This window comes from Ipomoea nil, unplaced genomic scaffold, assembly GCF_001879475.1.
Source record: "Ipomoea nil cultivar Tokyo-kokei standard unplaced genomic scaffold, Asagao_1.1 scaffold1407, whole genome shotgun sequence".
Lineage (NCBI taxonomy): Eukaryota > Viridiplantae > Streptophyta > Magnoliopsida > Solanales > Convolvulaceae > Ipomoea > Ipomoea nil.
This window is the reverse complement of record NW_017617835.1, coordinates 5,733,917-5,749,765: the sequence shown is the minus strand read 5'-3', so window position 1 is coordinate 5,749,765 and position 15,849 is coordinate 5,733,917. Positions and strand designations below refer to the sequence as shown.

The window sequence follows — 15,849 nt, the reverse complement described above, 5'->3', positions numbered from 1 at the left end:
AAAAAATACAAAAATGTCCATGACTTCTAGTTAAGAGACGGTTGCTATCTCACTCAGCTCGGAAACCAGAGTAAAAAAGTATAGTTAAAGATAAGTTGGATAAATATGTCAACGCAGTAGCTAATCAATTAGCAGGGGCAGTAAAGACATTGTGACAAAGTTGTTAGGGCAGCAGCTTCTGGGAAACTGGTTTTTGTGTCTTTCAAAACCAGACAACTATAAATCCAGTTTGGTCAGAGATCAGAAAGCATTGCTCCAGCCATTATCTCTGATCTTCCCACTCTTGAGTCATCAAATCTGGGCAGCTCAGTAGTTGACTGTATATATATGGAACCTGCCACATCTCTGAAAAAGGGGCCATGGTCTCCTGAAGAAGACCGAAAACTGGTGTCCTACATAATGAGATATGGCATTTGGAACTGGAGACAGATGCCCAGATATGCAGGTACTATATATATATATAAACAAGAATAAGTTCGAAGAGATTAAGAAACATGTTCCCATCTTGTCTGATGAGAACATAATATGTTATAAGTTATGTTCTTGGATTCTAGGTTTCATTTCTTGGATTGATCCATGTTCTTGCTTTCATCCATAGAGATGTTTGGCATATCCAGTTAGTATGAAATACAACTATGTATGTATATTGCATGTTTAGTTATATGAGGTATAATTTGAACCAGTTTTGGTAATAATTAACAGTAGTGAGTGTTGATAATACCTGATACTATATATCGGGATCTAAAAAATCCATGTATTGTATTACTCGATTGAATTATTGAGTGTATGTATATATGCATTTATGTAGGACTTGAAAGGACGGGGAAGAGTTGCAGGCTTAGATGGGTGAACTACTTGAGGCCTGATGTGAGGAGGGGACCTTTTGACATGGAAGAAGTTTCAATTCTCATCCACCTTTATCAATCTCTTGGAAACAAGTAAGATTTGCTGTTAGTTCTTAGCTAGTATGGATACAAATTGCTAAAATAGTTGAAAATCAAGAGTTTTGAATCGAAAACAAGATTTTTCAACCATTTTTAACACAATTGCAAATCATGCTTCTTGATATTATTAGGTTTCAATTACAATCAAATCGACTAACACCTCATTTCGATTCAGATTCCTTTTATATATGTTGACGAGTGCAAGTTAATTCATTGTCATCAACAATGGATCATCTGGCATGGCTACTAGGATAGGTCTTCTCATCTACATATCCAAATTACTATATTGTCTTTTATATATATATATATATATATATATATATATATATATATATATATATATATATATATATATAAGGGGTTCAAGTGCAGGTATAGCTTCAAGTGCGGTTAACTAAAAAAGATGCACCTTAAACATTAAAATAACGTACCTTAAGTACACAAATCACGCACCTTAAGCACACAAACAAAGCACCTTAAGAACACAAATTACGCACCTAAAGTTTTAAATTCGCGCACCTTAAGCATAAAATTAGGCACCTTAAGAAGGAAAACAACGCACCTAAAGCTTTACGTCGACGCACCTTAAGTTTCAAACCTTAAGCACACAAATCACGCACCTAAACAACCGCACAACCACACGTGAACCCTATACACACACACACACACATATATATAGTTTATCTTAGCTAGCTAGCATGCTTTGTATCACCATTGTTGCATGTTACATCATCTTTGATTTACGAAAAAATTTCACAATCGCTACTTAAGAACGAAGTTAATAGACAACTCCACAGGATGTCAAACATTAAACTTTCTAATTATCAAGTCAATTGTCCAATCAATGTAACACCTTCTGGGATAAGTTCAATTCATTGCACAAAGTCTTTCTAATGCAGGTTATAGTTATGTGTACAATTTTATCACCTAAAAAAAGTGTTTTGTGTACTATATCTTACCATTATGGGTTGTTATACTAACCTTTTTTTGTTATTTATATATATGGAGTGTGTGGTTAATTAATTTACTTAATTATTTATTAATATGCATGGCACATATTTGATGACTACATTAATTTCATGTATTCTAGATGGTCGGCCATAGCCGCACAGCTTCCAGGAAGAACAGACAACGACATCAAGAACTTCTTCCACACACACTTAAAGAAGCTGTTGAAGATGAACAATGCCACCGCCGGCGCCGGCGCCGGCGCACCGTCACGGCCCAAACCCTCAATCAGAGCAAAGCGACTAATATCACAAACAGTGGCCACTAATCTTATTAACAACACTGTTTCTGCCGCCGCCCCGCCGCCGCCGCCGCCTGAGTCTCCAGATTCTTGGAACAGCGAGATTTACCAGGTTTCCGTCGTCGACGTTAACAACAACAACAACAACATTAATTTCTCCGAAACACCGCAGGATTATAATAGTTCGCCGCAGGTTGTTATATTGGAGAGCAGTCCGAATTCATTTGCGCCGCCACTTTCTGGGGAAGCTGGTTTGCATCAGCTTCCCTACACGGCGGCGCCGGCGGCGGTTACAGTGGATATGAAGATGAACTTTTCATCATCCTCCGATGTTGATGACACGGCTTTCTGGTACGACATGTTAGCAGAAGCAGAACGTCTTTAATATAGTATTAAAGGGTTAATTTAAGGAATATAATTAGGATGTATGATGGGGTTATGGGTTTATGATCGGAGTGGATGGGTTTCAATTCGTCGTCTCTATCTGGTTATAAATTGTTGTGTGATTTTTCATCGTACAAACTCGATTTGTATTCTGTGGTTTTGAGTATTATTGAATATATGCATGCACGGAGTTCAATTCATTAGTTCTGTCACTCGTATACTGAGTTTTTTTTTTAATGATTTTGAAATATACTCCTGGTAAACCTAGATGAAAATGTAATTGAAACTTGAAAAGTAGGTGAAATCTGAAAAACTATAAGTTAGAAGTTAAAAATTGAAGAATTGTTAAACTAGCGGATTATGCTTAAAAAGTGTTCGGTAATATTAAAGGTAAAAAAGATTAAAAAGGACATCTTCATAAAATTTAAATAGGTTTGTTTACACATTAAAATTTAACATTTTGAAATGAAACTATTAGCATAATCATGATCTAGCATCTCATAATGAAGTAGTAATATTGTTGCGAATCTCCTTCAATTCATCTCAATAGAAGTCTCACTTAAATTTTCGTTGATGGACTTATGAACGGACGATTGGAGTTGAAACTTTAAGGAGTTGTTGGACAGTTAAGAGTTGCGGAAGAGGATGAATAAAAATATAGAAGAAGAGAATAGGCCAATCAAAAGGATTTCAAAATAAGCTCTTATATTAAGCTACTAGCTTAATTTGATAACATTACCAAACTAGAGCCCAAGTCAATTGTAATAATGAGATGAACATGAGTCTCTTCTAGGGTTTGAGTCTGTGTCCAAGTGCGTATGTTGGTACTTCTTTATCCAAAATTAATTAGAATAAGGGAAAATGGCACTTTTTCCCCCTAAGTTATATACTTATAGCACTTTTTCCCCCTCAATTATTTATGTAAGCACATTAACCCCCTCAATTATTTTAAAAGTGGTGGTTTTTTCCCCAAATATATTAAATTGACATTTCTACCCTTAAAGTAAGCATTTTATTTATTTTACTTCTCTAACAAATTATTGCGTATATGTAGCGATTACCACGGTTCGGTTCGAACTGAACCAGACACTATAGCAATGGAATTAAAAATTTTCAGTTATGATTCAGATCTAGAACCCAATATTTTGATTTCAATTTATTAAATTTAAGAATTAAAAAAAAAAAAAAAAAAAAAAAAACTGGATCATGAACCGTGAACCGGCAGTTCCGGATCCAGTCGCGATTTTGAACCGTCTTTATTTTAAAATTTTATTTTTTTATTTTAAAATAGTCTAAATTCAACAATAAATGTATTTTATTTTTTCAGTTCGGAATATGAACCGGTCATTCCGGTTCGCGATTTTAATAAACTCTAAATATCGCGTTTTGATTATAAATTGTAATTGGAATATTTTGGTTTGGTTGCTATAGTATCTGTTTGGTTTGAACCAAATTATAGTAATAATTTGTTGGAGAATAAAAATAAATGAAATATTTATTTTAAGGGTAAATATGTCCATTTAACATTTCAGGGGAAAAAAGAGCCACTTAAATAATTGAGGGGGAAAGAGTGCTATAAATATATAACTTAGGGGGAAAAAGTGCCATTTTCCCTTAGAATAATATTCTTTTATTTATTTCCATTATCAAGCCAAAAAGAAAAAAGAAAAATTTTCATTATTTTTGGGTAGATGAAAAATCTATGATTTTCAATAGTGTGTACTATGGGTGACAACCTCGTGGGGCAGATCCAGAAGGGGACAAGGGGACAATTGCTCCTCCTCCCTCATCCCACTCCATTATATATATGTGTATTAGTACGTGTATGTATATATATAGTATATGTTTTAGTATACAAAATAATTAGGGATTACAAAATGATTAGGGATTATACTTTGCTACTTACATTTATATATCGATTTTTATAATCACAAATTTCAAATTTAATTTCTCATGAAAATTTTCTTATAATTTTTTATGGATTTCGCTATGAGTTTTTTCGTAAATTAAAATGTATAAAACTATTAGCATTACGTACTTTTACTAGTAAAACCCTAAGATTTTCTGTCATTTTGTGTCAGAACTCTAGTTAATATAATTATTATAATTCGATTATTATTCAATATTAGAGATCGAGGAAAATGGTCATTCTTTGCATGTCTACCTCTGACCACAACCTAGAACTTGGGAGGCTCTTTCTTCAATTCATATCCAAACATTCTACATCTTTGTCTCTTTCACATTATTAAAGATCGACCAGAATCCTATCTAGGAGCAATAAAATTTGACACTGGCCAAAAAATTGAAATTTCTCGTTTAAAGATCAAGTTTGGTATATCTTAACCGGATCGGATAAGATTATAAAGAATAAATCACGGTAACTAATTAGGTAAAAGAATTAGTGTTTAATGTTCACAAAAAAGAATCATTATCTCCACAAAAAAAGTAATTATATAGGCTCGATATTACTCTTTATTTATAATTTGCCGCCTAGCTAGAAACAATTAATTGAGCTACATACCATTTCAGGCATAAAATTTTGACCCTTAACTATGTGAAAGCTGTAGCTGTATTGTCTGTTTAATAATTAATTAAAGTTGATAATTAATTATTTAAAGTAGTGCAAAATCTGGTCATACCTCGTGTCCACCATTATGACTCACTCCCCAAACAAAGGAAAAGGAAGAAAGAGATGAGAAACTAACATCTATCGTACATTCGTACCTGGCACCCATTTTTCCATGTGAAATGCTATGGTAATTAAAAATGAAGTATAATTATATACAGCAAATTCTACTTTAGTCATCGACTGTTATATTATCACATTTAGTCTTATTTTTTTAATTTTGTCATATTAATTACATATAGATATATTGAGATAGTGTGTGTTTCTTTTACTCAATTAATCAGTAATTCTAAATTCGAGTCCCGTAAATACAACTATCTAAAAACCCTTGAAATTCTACTTGACATGAAAAAAAACAAAAAACAAAAAAAACAAAAAATAAAATAAAATGCCTCCAATGCATTGATCTAATAAATGAAAAGCTTCACTTAAAATTTCCTTAGCTTGCAACGATATGTAGGGTGGAGATTTGATAGCATCAGATGTTTGAGTTCGGGTTGAGTTTCTACTTATGCACATAAGTGTATAATTTGGTGTTGAGCCTCGAAACTATATTGATTCAATTTATTTTCTTATGTGCATGAGACGAGTTTATGTGATTCAGAATATAGTTTAATAATCTTAGATTATAAAATAAAATAGATATATTATTATATATTTTGTGGGCATCTTATATTCTTCGAAGGATAGCTTGACTTGACTTTTGGATATATATGGGACCTTTACAGAATTTTGTTTGATAAAATATATGTAACAACTCTTGTCGTTTTGTGGGCTTACCTCAGCGTGAGCTGTTACTCTGTCGTCATAACTACTACTCACCACTCAGCTCCATCTTGTCTCTTACCTCGGGTTTTTGACCAAAATAGGAAGAATTGATGTTGTTTGGAATTGGACAACATTATAATAGTTATGAAAATTTGATTAAAAAAAAATATAAAAAAAAAGGTAAAATATTTTTTTTGACAATGAAAAATTCATTAATTTAATTATATCAGAACAAAGTACATTTGAAAGAAAGGAAGGAGGGGAAGATCGCAATTTCTTACGATCAGCTATGAATAAAGCTTTCCTGTAGCAAGTAGTAAATAGATAGCTCTATTCGCGGACTGTTTAGCAAAAACAAAGCTAATATTGCAAAATCATTAACATCTTCCATAATAAGATTAAACAAAGTGCAACAGTCAATATTTCTATATAGTTCCTTCAATAACCAAAAATGGATTTGATTCAATCTGCGCTTCTTCCACCCCAAAACTCTTGAGCCATTTAAGTGTCTCCCGGACACTCATTGCTTCGGCCAGTTCATGATAGAAGCCTTTCAAGTTCTTTTCTAGAGCTGCAATGAAATGTCTTTCGGAGTCACGCAATATAAAAACCAACCCCGTGACATTAGATTGACTATCGTTTGAAAAATTATTACTATTATTCTTGTAGTTTACGAAATTTCAACGATTTTGCTGACCGAGGACAAAAAATGATCATGTCACAATAATAGTAGGACTAAATTAAAGGGGGGTGTTCAGGGAAAAAAATGATTAAAAGTGGATTGTCACTTATAAATCTAAAACAAGAAATAGAATTAATTCTAAAATATAATTCAATTCACTTGTCCCAAGAGGATGGCCAAGCGAGTGGAGTATAATTCTCATACTAGAAGGTCACAAATTTGATTCTCGCTAACAGCTTCTTGCTTGAGTCCATCACACATGGTCTTCCTAGTGCAGTTTACCTTTCTGACACTACCTTTCTGGTATAGTTTGCACATTTGCGATCTATTACACACCTCGAATAGTAGTGCAGGTTTTCCAAAGGAAAAGATCACTTTCCATTGTAAAAAAGAATGAAATTTTTGTTTTGTTTTGTTTTGTTTTGTTTTGACTTCTCAAAGGTTGTTGGAAATAATTAATCACTTCATGATCTCCTTTTAAATTTGGACAAAGATCTGCAAAATCTAAAGTGGAATGAGGTAATGATGCCATTGGTAGCTGGTGGGTGCAGTGGACTATACTATATATTCCCTTCATACTCATTTTTTTCCAATCTATGGCCTAAAAAATCAAAACATGCATACATTAGTAAATATTTAAAAGGAATTCTTGGTCAATTACTAAGATTATGATCACATTCAAATGGGTATATATATGTATTAAATACATATTCAGAGGGTGTTGGACTATTTCTGATAAATGATCGTATCGGTCTAGAGATGTCATGATTTTTGTAATTTGTTTTTCCTTCGTAATGAAAGAGAGAGGGGATGCTTTGGTAAATTATTAAGGACACCCCCAAATGTTACAAGCAGTTTTCTTCATCTATATTATCAACAAACTAAAAAAAAATGAAAAAAAAAAATAGATTAGTCAGGAAAGTAGCGAGCGCGGGTGCAGGTATAGCATTCCTACAACCCACTAGGGCATAACATGTTTCACTTTTCAAAACAATTTCTTTTTAGGAACAAGGTGTGGAACATCTATTGACTTCACACATTGTCTATCTCTTCACGTTATCATTTTTCTTGGGCGAAGAAGTTTTTTAAAATTGAAGATGCCCGAAGTGAATTCTTTGTTATATGTTTTATGGTGGTATCGATCAATTTGATCATAGACTAGACAATTAATATATTGAATATAAAAAAATTTATTGGCACACCAGTATTAGAGATAAATTTAGAATATGAAAATAGAATTTTAAAATTTTTTACAAAGAACCTCAGCTCAATCATGCATATACTTTATTTCCAATTGAGAGAAGAAGACAAATTTAAGTTGTTAGAAACCCAATTCCTGAGCCTGTCAAACCTCTCAAACTTCAATTCAAAAGTTTGACACTGTATTATATTCCTAACCAATATCCACTAAGTAATTAAATTAATATGACATTAGATTAATAAATATCCTCATGACAAAATCATACTTTTTGTTGGGTGACGATTTAAACCCTAAGAGTGTAAATTAGGTAAATCTTGATCATTTCCGTGTAATAATTGACAAATCACATGACGGGGAGAGGAAAATCAAACTAAGAAGCTGATCATGTGTGATGGATGAATCAAGAGAGTATTAGCAAGAATCAAACTCGTAGCCTTATATGCTCCAAAAGCACTTTGATGAGGAACAAAACAAATATAGTTGGCCGTGCGTTTTAGAATTATTATTTTTAGTTTAATGATTTTTGTATACAAAAGTATGTATGATATGATGTTCTTTTCTCAGGAAAGGAAGCATGCAACTTTGACCATCATTATATTAATTAATCAAATCACACACAAGTGAGAGGGACGTCCCTTCGAAGAAATTCATGGAAACATTCTTGCATGTTGTTCTCATTTCATGATGGTCCAGTACAGTTTAATTAATAATTCCAACAACTTCAATTCCTTAATTATATCGAGGAAGTCCTGGCAATATACATTGCATGAGGTGAGTAGAGATTTTGAAGTGATGAGGATTTGAAACGACAGCAATTAAGGTGGTGCAGGAACAAGTAACCATGGCGGAAGTGAAAAGGGGAGCTTGGTCCCCTGAAGAAGACAGAAAGCTTATCTCCTATATCCGCAATCATGGCATCTGGAACTGGACCCAAATGCCCAAATTTGCAGGTATATATATATATATAAACACCATTCAACTCTTATAATTACTTGGGGAAGTTTTGTTGTTGACGTACCAGAGTTGATTCTTCGACCTTACAGTTGTCTGCTCAGCTTATTCATTACTAGGTACTAGGTTGTGGGTGCTACTATCCAGAACTCTTTAACATGACTACTACACACGTGCCTGCAAAGTCAATTATATTCTTTGATGTTAGCTTACAGTTGTATTAGCTAGCCGTCTATCTGGTCACCGGTTAATTGGTTGATTATATAAGTTAAAATATAAAGCTTGTTGTGTATGATGATGCATGTATTGGGTGCAGGGCTTTCAAGAACAGGAAAGAGTTGCAGGCTGCGGTGGGTGAATTATCTGAGGCCTGATGTTAAGAGAGGGCCTTTTAGCAGGGAAGAAGTGGAGATTATCATCAAAATGTATGAGTCAATGGGAAACAGGTAGGTAATCAAGAACAAAATAACAATAATCATAATCATGTTAATTAAAAACAAAAAGGGTACGGTTGGGTTTTCTTTCTTTTTGAAGATTATAAAAAACTACTTCAACTGTTGAATTAATTAAGGTGGTCGGCAATGGCGGCACAGCTTCCGGGGAGAAGTGACAACGAAATCAAGAACTTCTTCCACACCCACCTGAAGAAGCACCTCCGGCGGCAACCCAAACATGCGGCGGCGGCGGCTGATCGCAGAAGCAAAGACGACAACACTACCTCGGATGATGCTAAGATTATTATTGCTGACCACTGTAACTCATCATCAGTTGTTATATTGGAGAGCAGCCGAAGCTGCAGTAGTAGGGTTGAGAATAATGATGCTCCTTCTGGGGGTAATAATGGAACTGCACCAGCATTCTCGTCCGACACACATGATGATGATGTGAATGCTTTCTGGTATGATGTACTAATGGAAGCAGAATATCTCAACTTCTAGCCTAGCTTCTACTATATGTGAAAACTGATTGGAAAACAAGATTATATTTGCAATTCAAAACAATTTTTTCAAGTACTTTTGGTATTGGAAAAATGTTTTTTTATATATATAGTAGTACATAGTTGTCATTTTTCAATTGTTTGTAATGCCAATTCTAGATCAATTTGGTTTTAAAAAATTATAGTTAGTCTTTCATACATGGAGGTAACCATAGTCGAGCTAATCAACTATGTGTCAGTTTGGATTACAAGGTGAGTTTCACATAGTACACTTTTGAATAGTGAAAATTTTCTCACAAATTAAAGGATAATCTATCATACTATGCATTGAAAGTACATCAACAACTAGTGAAGTTCTCCAAAAATTTTCTCCATCCTCATCCCCATTTCTGTCGGAGCGGGATCAAGGATACCCATCAGAGACATCATTTCTAGTTGAGAGTAAAATTTAAAAGTAGAAGAGTAATATTTCCCTTAAAAGATATATATACAAGAAATAAAGCCATATAGTATTGGTAATGACACTGCGGCTGATGGGACACATAAACCACTTTCCTTTATTTTCTCTTCGACTGTGAATAAAGCAAAGTTCTCCAATCCCAATTCTACATTTCAATTTTAAACAAATGATAATTTAAAGACTTAAAACTGTCAATAAAAATACAACGGATAACGGACAGTATCCCTTCAACTTCAACTAGAAGTTTAAACTAACACCACCCACAAGAATGTTAAGGATGAATTACGGACACAAACCCAACAAGAAATGCAAAATTTGTCGAAAGGAATATGAATACTACTAGTATACAGTCAAACATTTTAATGAACAATACCTGTTTATCCAAAGACAATGTACTACGTCAGAAGAAGGAATAAATCATGTAAAGTACGTAGTCTTGAGCTGTTAAAACAACCGTTCTATCAGAATACAACAAAACGAGCCATCAGTTCTGGAAGGTAAGAGGCGCTGGTGTCGTTGTTGATACCCTCTTTCTTTGAATGAGAATGGGTTAAGCATCACTGCTGCTGCCGGTGACAGATTATAAATTATATGGAGTATATAAATAGAGCTGCAGGCCGGGTTTACGAACATGAATATAGCTCAGAGTCCTGGTATGGATTCAAGATTATATTTTTCTGTAGTTGAAGTTTCAGCGTCTTGATTTTCTTTTGGTTTCTTCATGGCATCAAGAGCTTGCAGATATGTATAAGATGCACTCCTATTTGATGAAGGACTAAGGTTGCTAATTTTGCTGGCAAGGAATCGGCGAATCAGGCCCCTCAGGAATGGAGCCATCGTGTCTGGTTCGTGCTCCAGGTAGTACATGATTCCCCCCATGCAAGCACAGAACAAGGCCACCTGGGACAGTTTCACACCCAATAAAAACACTTCAGTTACTTGACAAAAGAGACGAACACTAACAAGATTAGCCTACTCAAAATAGTTTGCTAACTTTATCAATTTCCAACCTACCCCAGAATGGAAAAGGGTTAAATGCAATACAAGTTAGAACCAAGAAAAAAATACAAAATCAAAACAGCATAAAGCCAAACACTTTGAACAGAAAAGAGCACGTCAATCTACACAAACTGGACTTTGAAGTAACGAAGAAGCCTAAATTGAATAGGTTTTGAAGTAATATGGAACGAGAGATTATGCAGCGGAGATTAGTAGGACTATCCATACTAGACAATAGGCAATACTTCTGCATTCTTGATGTTCGGGAACAAATGGCAATTCACTACAATCTACACAAATTGAGGTTCAAAGTAACAAAGACATCCAAAATCAATATCCAATACCTCTGTATTCTTGACATCAGGCATCAAATGGCGATTTACTAGAATACCCCATAAAGATTCCCCAGCTCGTGGAAGAACATACAAGGCAAGCTCAGAACGTCTTGCTTTTTTCTCTAATAGCACAGAGAGGCCAGATGCTCCTCCCGCAACCCAATATACAAGCTTATGGTCCTTCGTTGCAACCTTTCTATGCAAGCATATGACTGCCTTTTTAAATGACAAGAGAAAACCATTTGTAAGTTTATGCAAAGTCTCATGAACAAAAACAAAGATGGTAAACCAAATACCTGAAAGATCCCAACAAAAGCTGACAAAAAAGTTGTTGAACGGACAGCTCCAGTAAGAGCATGCCAACAGGTGCGTACAGGGGCAGCCATAAACTGGTAAGAACATCAAATACAATCAATAGGTGTGTTAAAAACCAATGTATTTGGTTGCAATAAAGTTTTTTACTCAGTTACAATTACATTACAGCAGTGCACAAGGGAAACATAAAAGAGTATGCATGTCCTTCCCAATCAAACAACAGCATCTAATGAGTTTGGAAATTCTATTCACTGCTAACCAATAGACAACTCTAAAATGTATGAAGAGACTACATCAAATTCTGTTGCTCATTATTCTGAAGGGGGTTACATCCTGGAGGCAGCACGATCATCAATTAATCTTGTAGAAGATTTAGGGTCAGTTTAAACCAAAAGAAAAGAAACTTCCTCTAATATCCAACAATAGTGCCATTTTAAATAACAGAGTTATACTGTACCCAGGTTAATCCAACACATTCAGCAAAATCAGTTACCAATTCATTATACAGAAGCTTGACTTCAGACAGTCAATAATGTATCAATCACACTTCAACCAAAGAAACTAATAAGTGCTAAGTATGAAACCCCTAGTCTAGAAGATATAAACCAGAAAAGTTTATTTAAACTTTAGAATAGGATTTACCTTCTGCAAGCGCAGAACAACAAATGGAACAAAAGTCAAAGAGAAGTAGAGAGGAAATGTTTTCCGAAAAGTAGCTGCTGTTGCGTTAGCATTGTGTACCAAACAGGAGTTGGTGCCAGCATGAATCAAAGAACATGGAATAATAGAAGGGAATTCTTCCAGCTTCACATTGCTTGGAATCTTTTTGTAGGATAAATAAGCAGATAGTGACGCAACATCTACTGGTGAGCCCCTGCAACAATCCTTAACTGCCTTGTAAACTGGTGCTGAAACAGGGCCAGTTTTCTGAATAAAATCTTGATATGATTTTGGCAAGCTTTCAGGGCGCATGATGAAGGCATACATAACCTGAAATCATTTTAAAATTAATGAAAATGCAACATGAAACAAGTATGCACAAAGGATAAAGTGAGACCTACTACGTCTAAGTGCCAAAAGAAACAAGTAATTAAACATTTTCCTAATTTAATAAGAAACATGATGATAAGCTAGTAAGATACACAGCAACTCGTCTCGGAACTACAGCAATTTAATAAGAAACATGATGATACATAATGATATTATGCCAGCAAGAAACCATAGCTTGGCACCTTCAATCCCACTCCCACCAGAACTATACAACCTAGTAAGATACACAGCCAAACAGGTTTACAAATAGAATATGATATATTTTGTTGAGAGATAAGCAAAATACCTGGGCACAAGCTAAAGCAAAGAGCAAAGAATCTCCATGACTCCAATGACTTCCCCAAAGGTGAAATTTGTTCTTGGATTTAGCAGAGTTATATGCACACTGATTGATGACGAGTAATCAGATTACCACCGGAAGTAGAAGAAATGAAACATTGTTTGTATTTCATGAATCATAAAACTTGAAATGGAGAAACAGGTATCCATGACAATGTACCTGGGCTACCCTAGCTAGAAGATACAAAGCAAGTGTGCGCCTCCGGCTGGAATCTTCTAGTGCTAAGATGGACAGACCTGCAACTGAACCTGCTAAAATTCTGCCCCATCATCCCCTTTAGCAAAGTCACTTTAATGGAATAGGACACAATCCATTAAAAATGTAACAAAATCTTAAACACAGTTAACAGAATAGAGCGTTTTTGCATGATAAACTTACGCATTTAGTGGAGTTTCTTTCTTTCTCAGCTTTCTCAGCAAACACCTTAGAGCATGATAGGAACCAGTAAACCCCCCAAAAAGTAAGCCAATCCGACATGCTTCCTCTCTTACAATCAGATCTTTTTCTGAGACAAGTTGCTGTATAGAATTTGTGCTTTTAGAAAATTATGATTCCAGGCAGGAAAACACGCTCTCACACAAAGCAATGGGCAAACTGTTAATTAAGCTAGGGATTAATTTCTGTTAATTTAACTACAAAAGATAACTTAGTTGATTATAAAGAATAATTGCATTCGTAACATACTTCTAGTTTTCAGTCTGTTTTGTTTGATTATGGATACAAACAGGATGCAAAAAAGTACTGTAGAAGTTCATAAGTCAACAACTCCAATATATTGTACTGGTATAAAATGCTCTAATGAATCAATTCTCTTCAATTAAGCAATCAAGTGAAGAAATGAGCATATTGATCTATTGAAAGTAGAAAAGAAATTTCAATACAAGAACCGAAAGAGCAAAATTTTTAGGCGGAACTAAAACAATAATGAATACCGACTATTCAATAAACCAATTAAACAGCACAGATGAACTGAAATAAATGGAGACAGGCAGATAGATGAAGAGGTTGGGAACCTTGAGGTCAAGGATAGAGGAATAGGACTGACGGCGAGCGAGCTTGAAAGCTCGGAGGAGAATTCCGATGCCAACGCGAACTCCGTAAGAGAGAAGGAAGCTCTGACAGAGGTTACCGATGGCATTGGCGACGCAGGATTCATCGGCGTGGTCGCAAGGCGGGTGGAGACCACGCTCGCGACGCTGTCGACGCTGCAGCTCCTCTATGGCCTCCCTGAGGCGCTCCTCCGCCTCGCGAAGGCGGCGCTCCGCGGCTGAGCCGGCGTCCGAGGAGTCCACCGACTGAGATCGCGACAAAGAGCTGGCGTAGGACCGCATTCTGCTGAGAGTGATGGCGGTTCCCGCATCCGAGCAGGAGCTCGAGGGTAAAGATCAAATGAAAAACCGATGATTAAAACTGAAACGCAAAAGAAAGAAACTGAAAGCAGATGATGCAATAAATGGGTCAAATGATAATATTTTCCGTATATTATATTCTATAGTGGATAGACCCTTATATTTTTTTTTTTTAACCATATTCCATAAATCTCATTAGAATTTAGAAAGATCATGTATGACTAGGAGCTCTATTAATAAGGTGTCATTAAAAATCAAATTCATGGTTTCACGTAAAAAATCATGTTTCATATACTCATCGACTTTTTTTAAATGTATTTTTTGTGAAACTTGCATTGTGACTCTAACTGATAAAGGATTACAAAGTAAGTAAACCAATTTAGGTTGTTTGTAACTAATCAGCTCAAAGTCTCAAACCAAGAAGGTTAATAGACAGACCGAGACGGATCTATAAATCTTCACCAAGAGAGGCGAAAGATTAAAAATCAATGAGATATTCAAAAATAAATAAATACTTAGAACTGAGCCATCAATATTATTGACTAGAAATGAAAAATTAAAATACATAAAAATGAGATTAAAAAATATTCAAAACAAAATATTAAATATAATTAAGTAGATAAAATAGTTCAAATAGAAAATACATTATAAGACACTCATATCAATATCAACATTAATATTAAGAAACAATGAGAAAAAACACGGATAGGGATGTTGTGCATTCGTATGCACCATGCATGGTGCATACGGATGCAAAAACGACGTCGTTTAATTAAAAACATGCATCCCACTTTAAAAAAAAATCAGTTTCAATTTCCCTCAACAGCATTATGTTGCTCATTCATTTTGGAATTTTAGTTCATAGATTCTTGAATTTTAGTTCATCGATTCTGGAATTTTAGTTCATCGATTCTGAAATTTTAGTGCATAGGTTTTGGAATTTTAGTTCATTCATTCTGAAATTTTTAGTTCATAGATTAGATTTTGGAATTTTAGTTCATAGACTCTGGAATTTTAGTTCATCGATTCTGAAATTTTAGTTCATATGTTGTTGCTGGGAATCGAAACTTACTTCTTCTTTTTTAAGTGAGACGCGCGTTTTTAATATAACGACGTTGTTTTTGCTGCACAGCATAATTTGCCAAAAAACACAATGTTACAAATAAAAATCCAATTAGAATTAGAAATTAATCTCATTAATAATAATTACGGAGTATAATTTTACTATTAATATTTTTTAAAAGGCAAAAAACAAAATG

The 15,849-nt window shown here is 34.6% G+C and overlaps 3 protein-coding genes across 3 annotated transcripts; 2 read left to right on the top strand and 1 right to left on the bottom strand.

The window, feature by feature from the left end:
- The first annotated feature begins 327 nt into the window (after positions 1 to 327).
- On the top strand, positions 328 to 2,578 carry LOC109186270 (myb-related protein Myb4-like). Its single transcript, XM_019336196.1, has 3 exons — positions 328 to 445; positions 809 to 938; positions 2,035 to 2,578. The coding sequence occupies exons 1-3, from the start codon at positions 328 to 330 to the stop codon at positions 2,576 to 2,578; spliced, it is 792 nt and encodes a 263-aa protein (XP_019191741.1).
- Positions 2,579 to 8,663: 6,085 nt separating this feature from the next.
- Positions 8,664 to 9,764, top strand: LOC109186362 (myb-related protein Myb4-like). Its single transcript, XM_019336309.1, has 3 exons — positions 8,664 to 8,804; positions 9,122 to 9,251; positions 9,377 to 9,764. Exons 1-3 carry the CDS (start codon positions 8,696 to 8,698, stop codon positions 9,741 to 9,743), a joined length of 606 nt encoding a protein of 201 aa, XP_019191854.1. The 5' UTR covers positions 8,664 to 8,695; the 3' UTR covers positions 9,744 to 9,764.
- A 584-nt stretch (positions 9,765 to 10,348) lies between these two features.
- LOC109186926 lies at positions 10,349 to 14,681 on the bottom strand. Its single transcript, XM_019337120.1, has 8 exons — positions 14,255 to 14,681; positions 13,620 to 13,759; positions 13,401 to 13,500; positions 13,188 to 13,286; positions 12,494 to 12,841; positions 11,833 to 11,925; positions 11,546 to 11,752; positions 10,349 to 11,102 (listed from the first exon to the last, which is right to left on the bottom strand). The coding sequence occupies exons 1-8, from the start codon at positions 14,570 to 14,572 to the stop codon at positions 10,845 to 10,847; spliced, it is 1,563 nt and encodes a 520-aa protein (XP_019192665.1). The 5' UTR covers positions 14,573 to 14,681; the 3' UTR covers positions 10,349 to 10,844.
- Between the last annotated feature and the right edge of the window lie 1,168 nt (positions 14,682 to 15,849).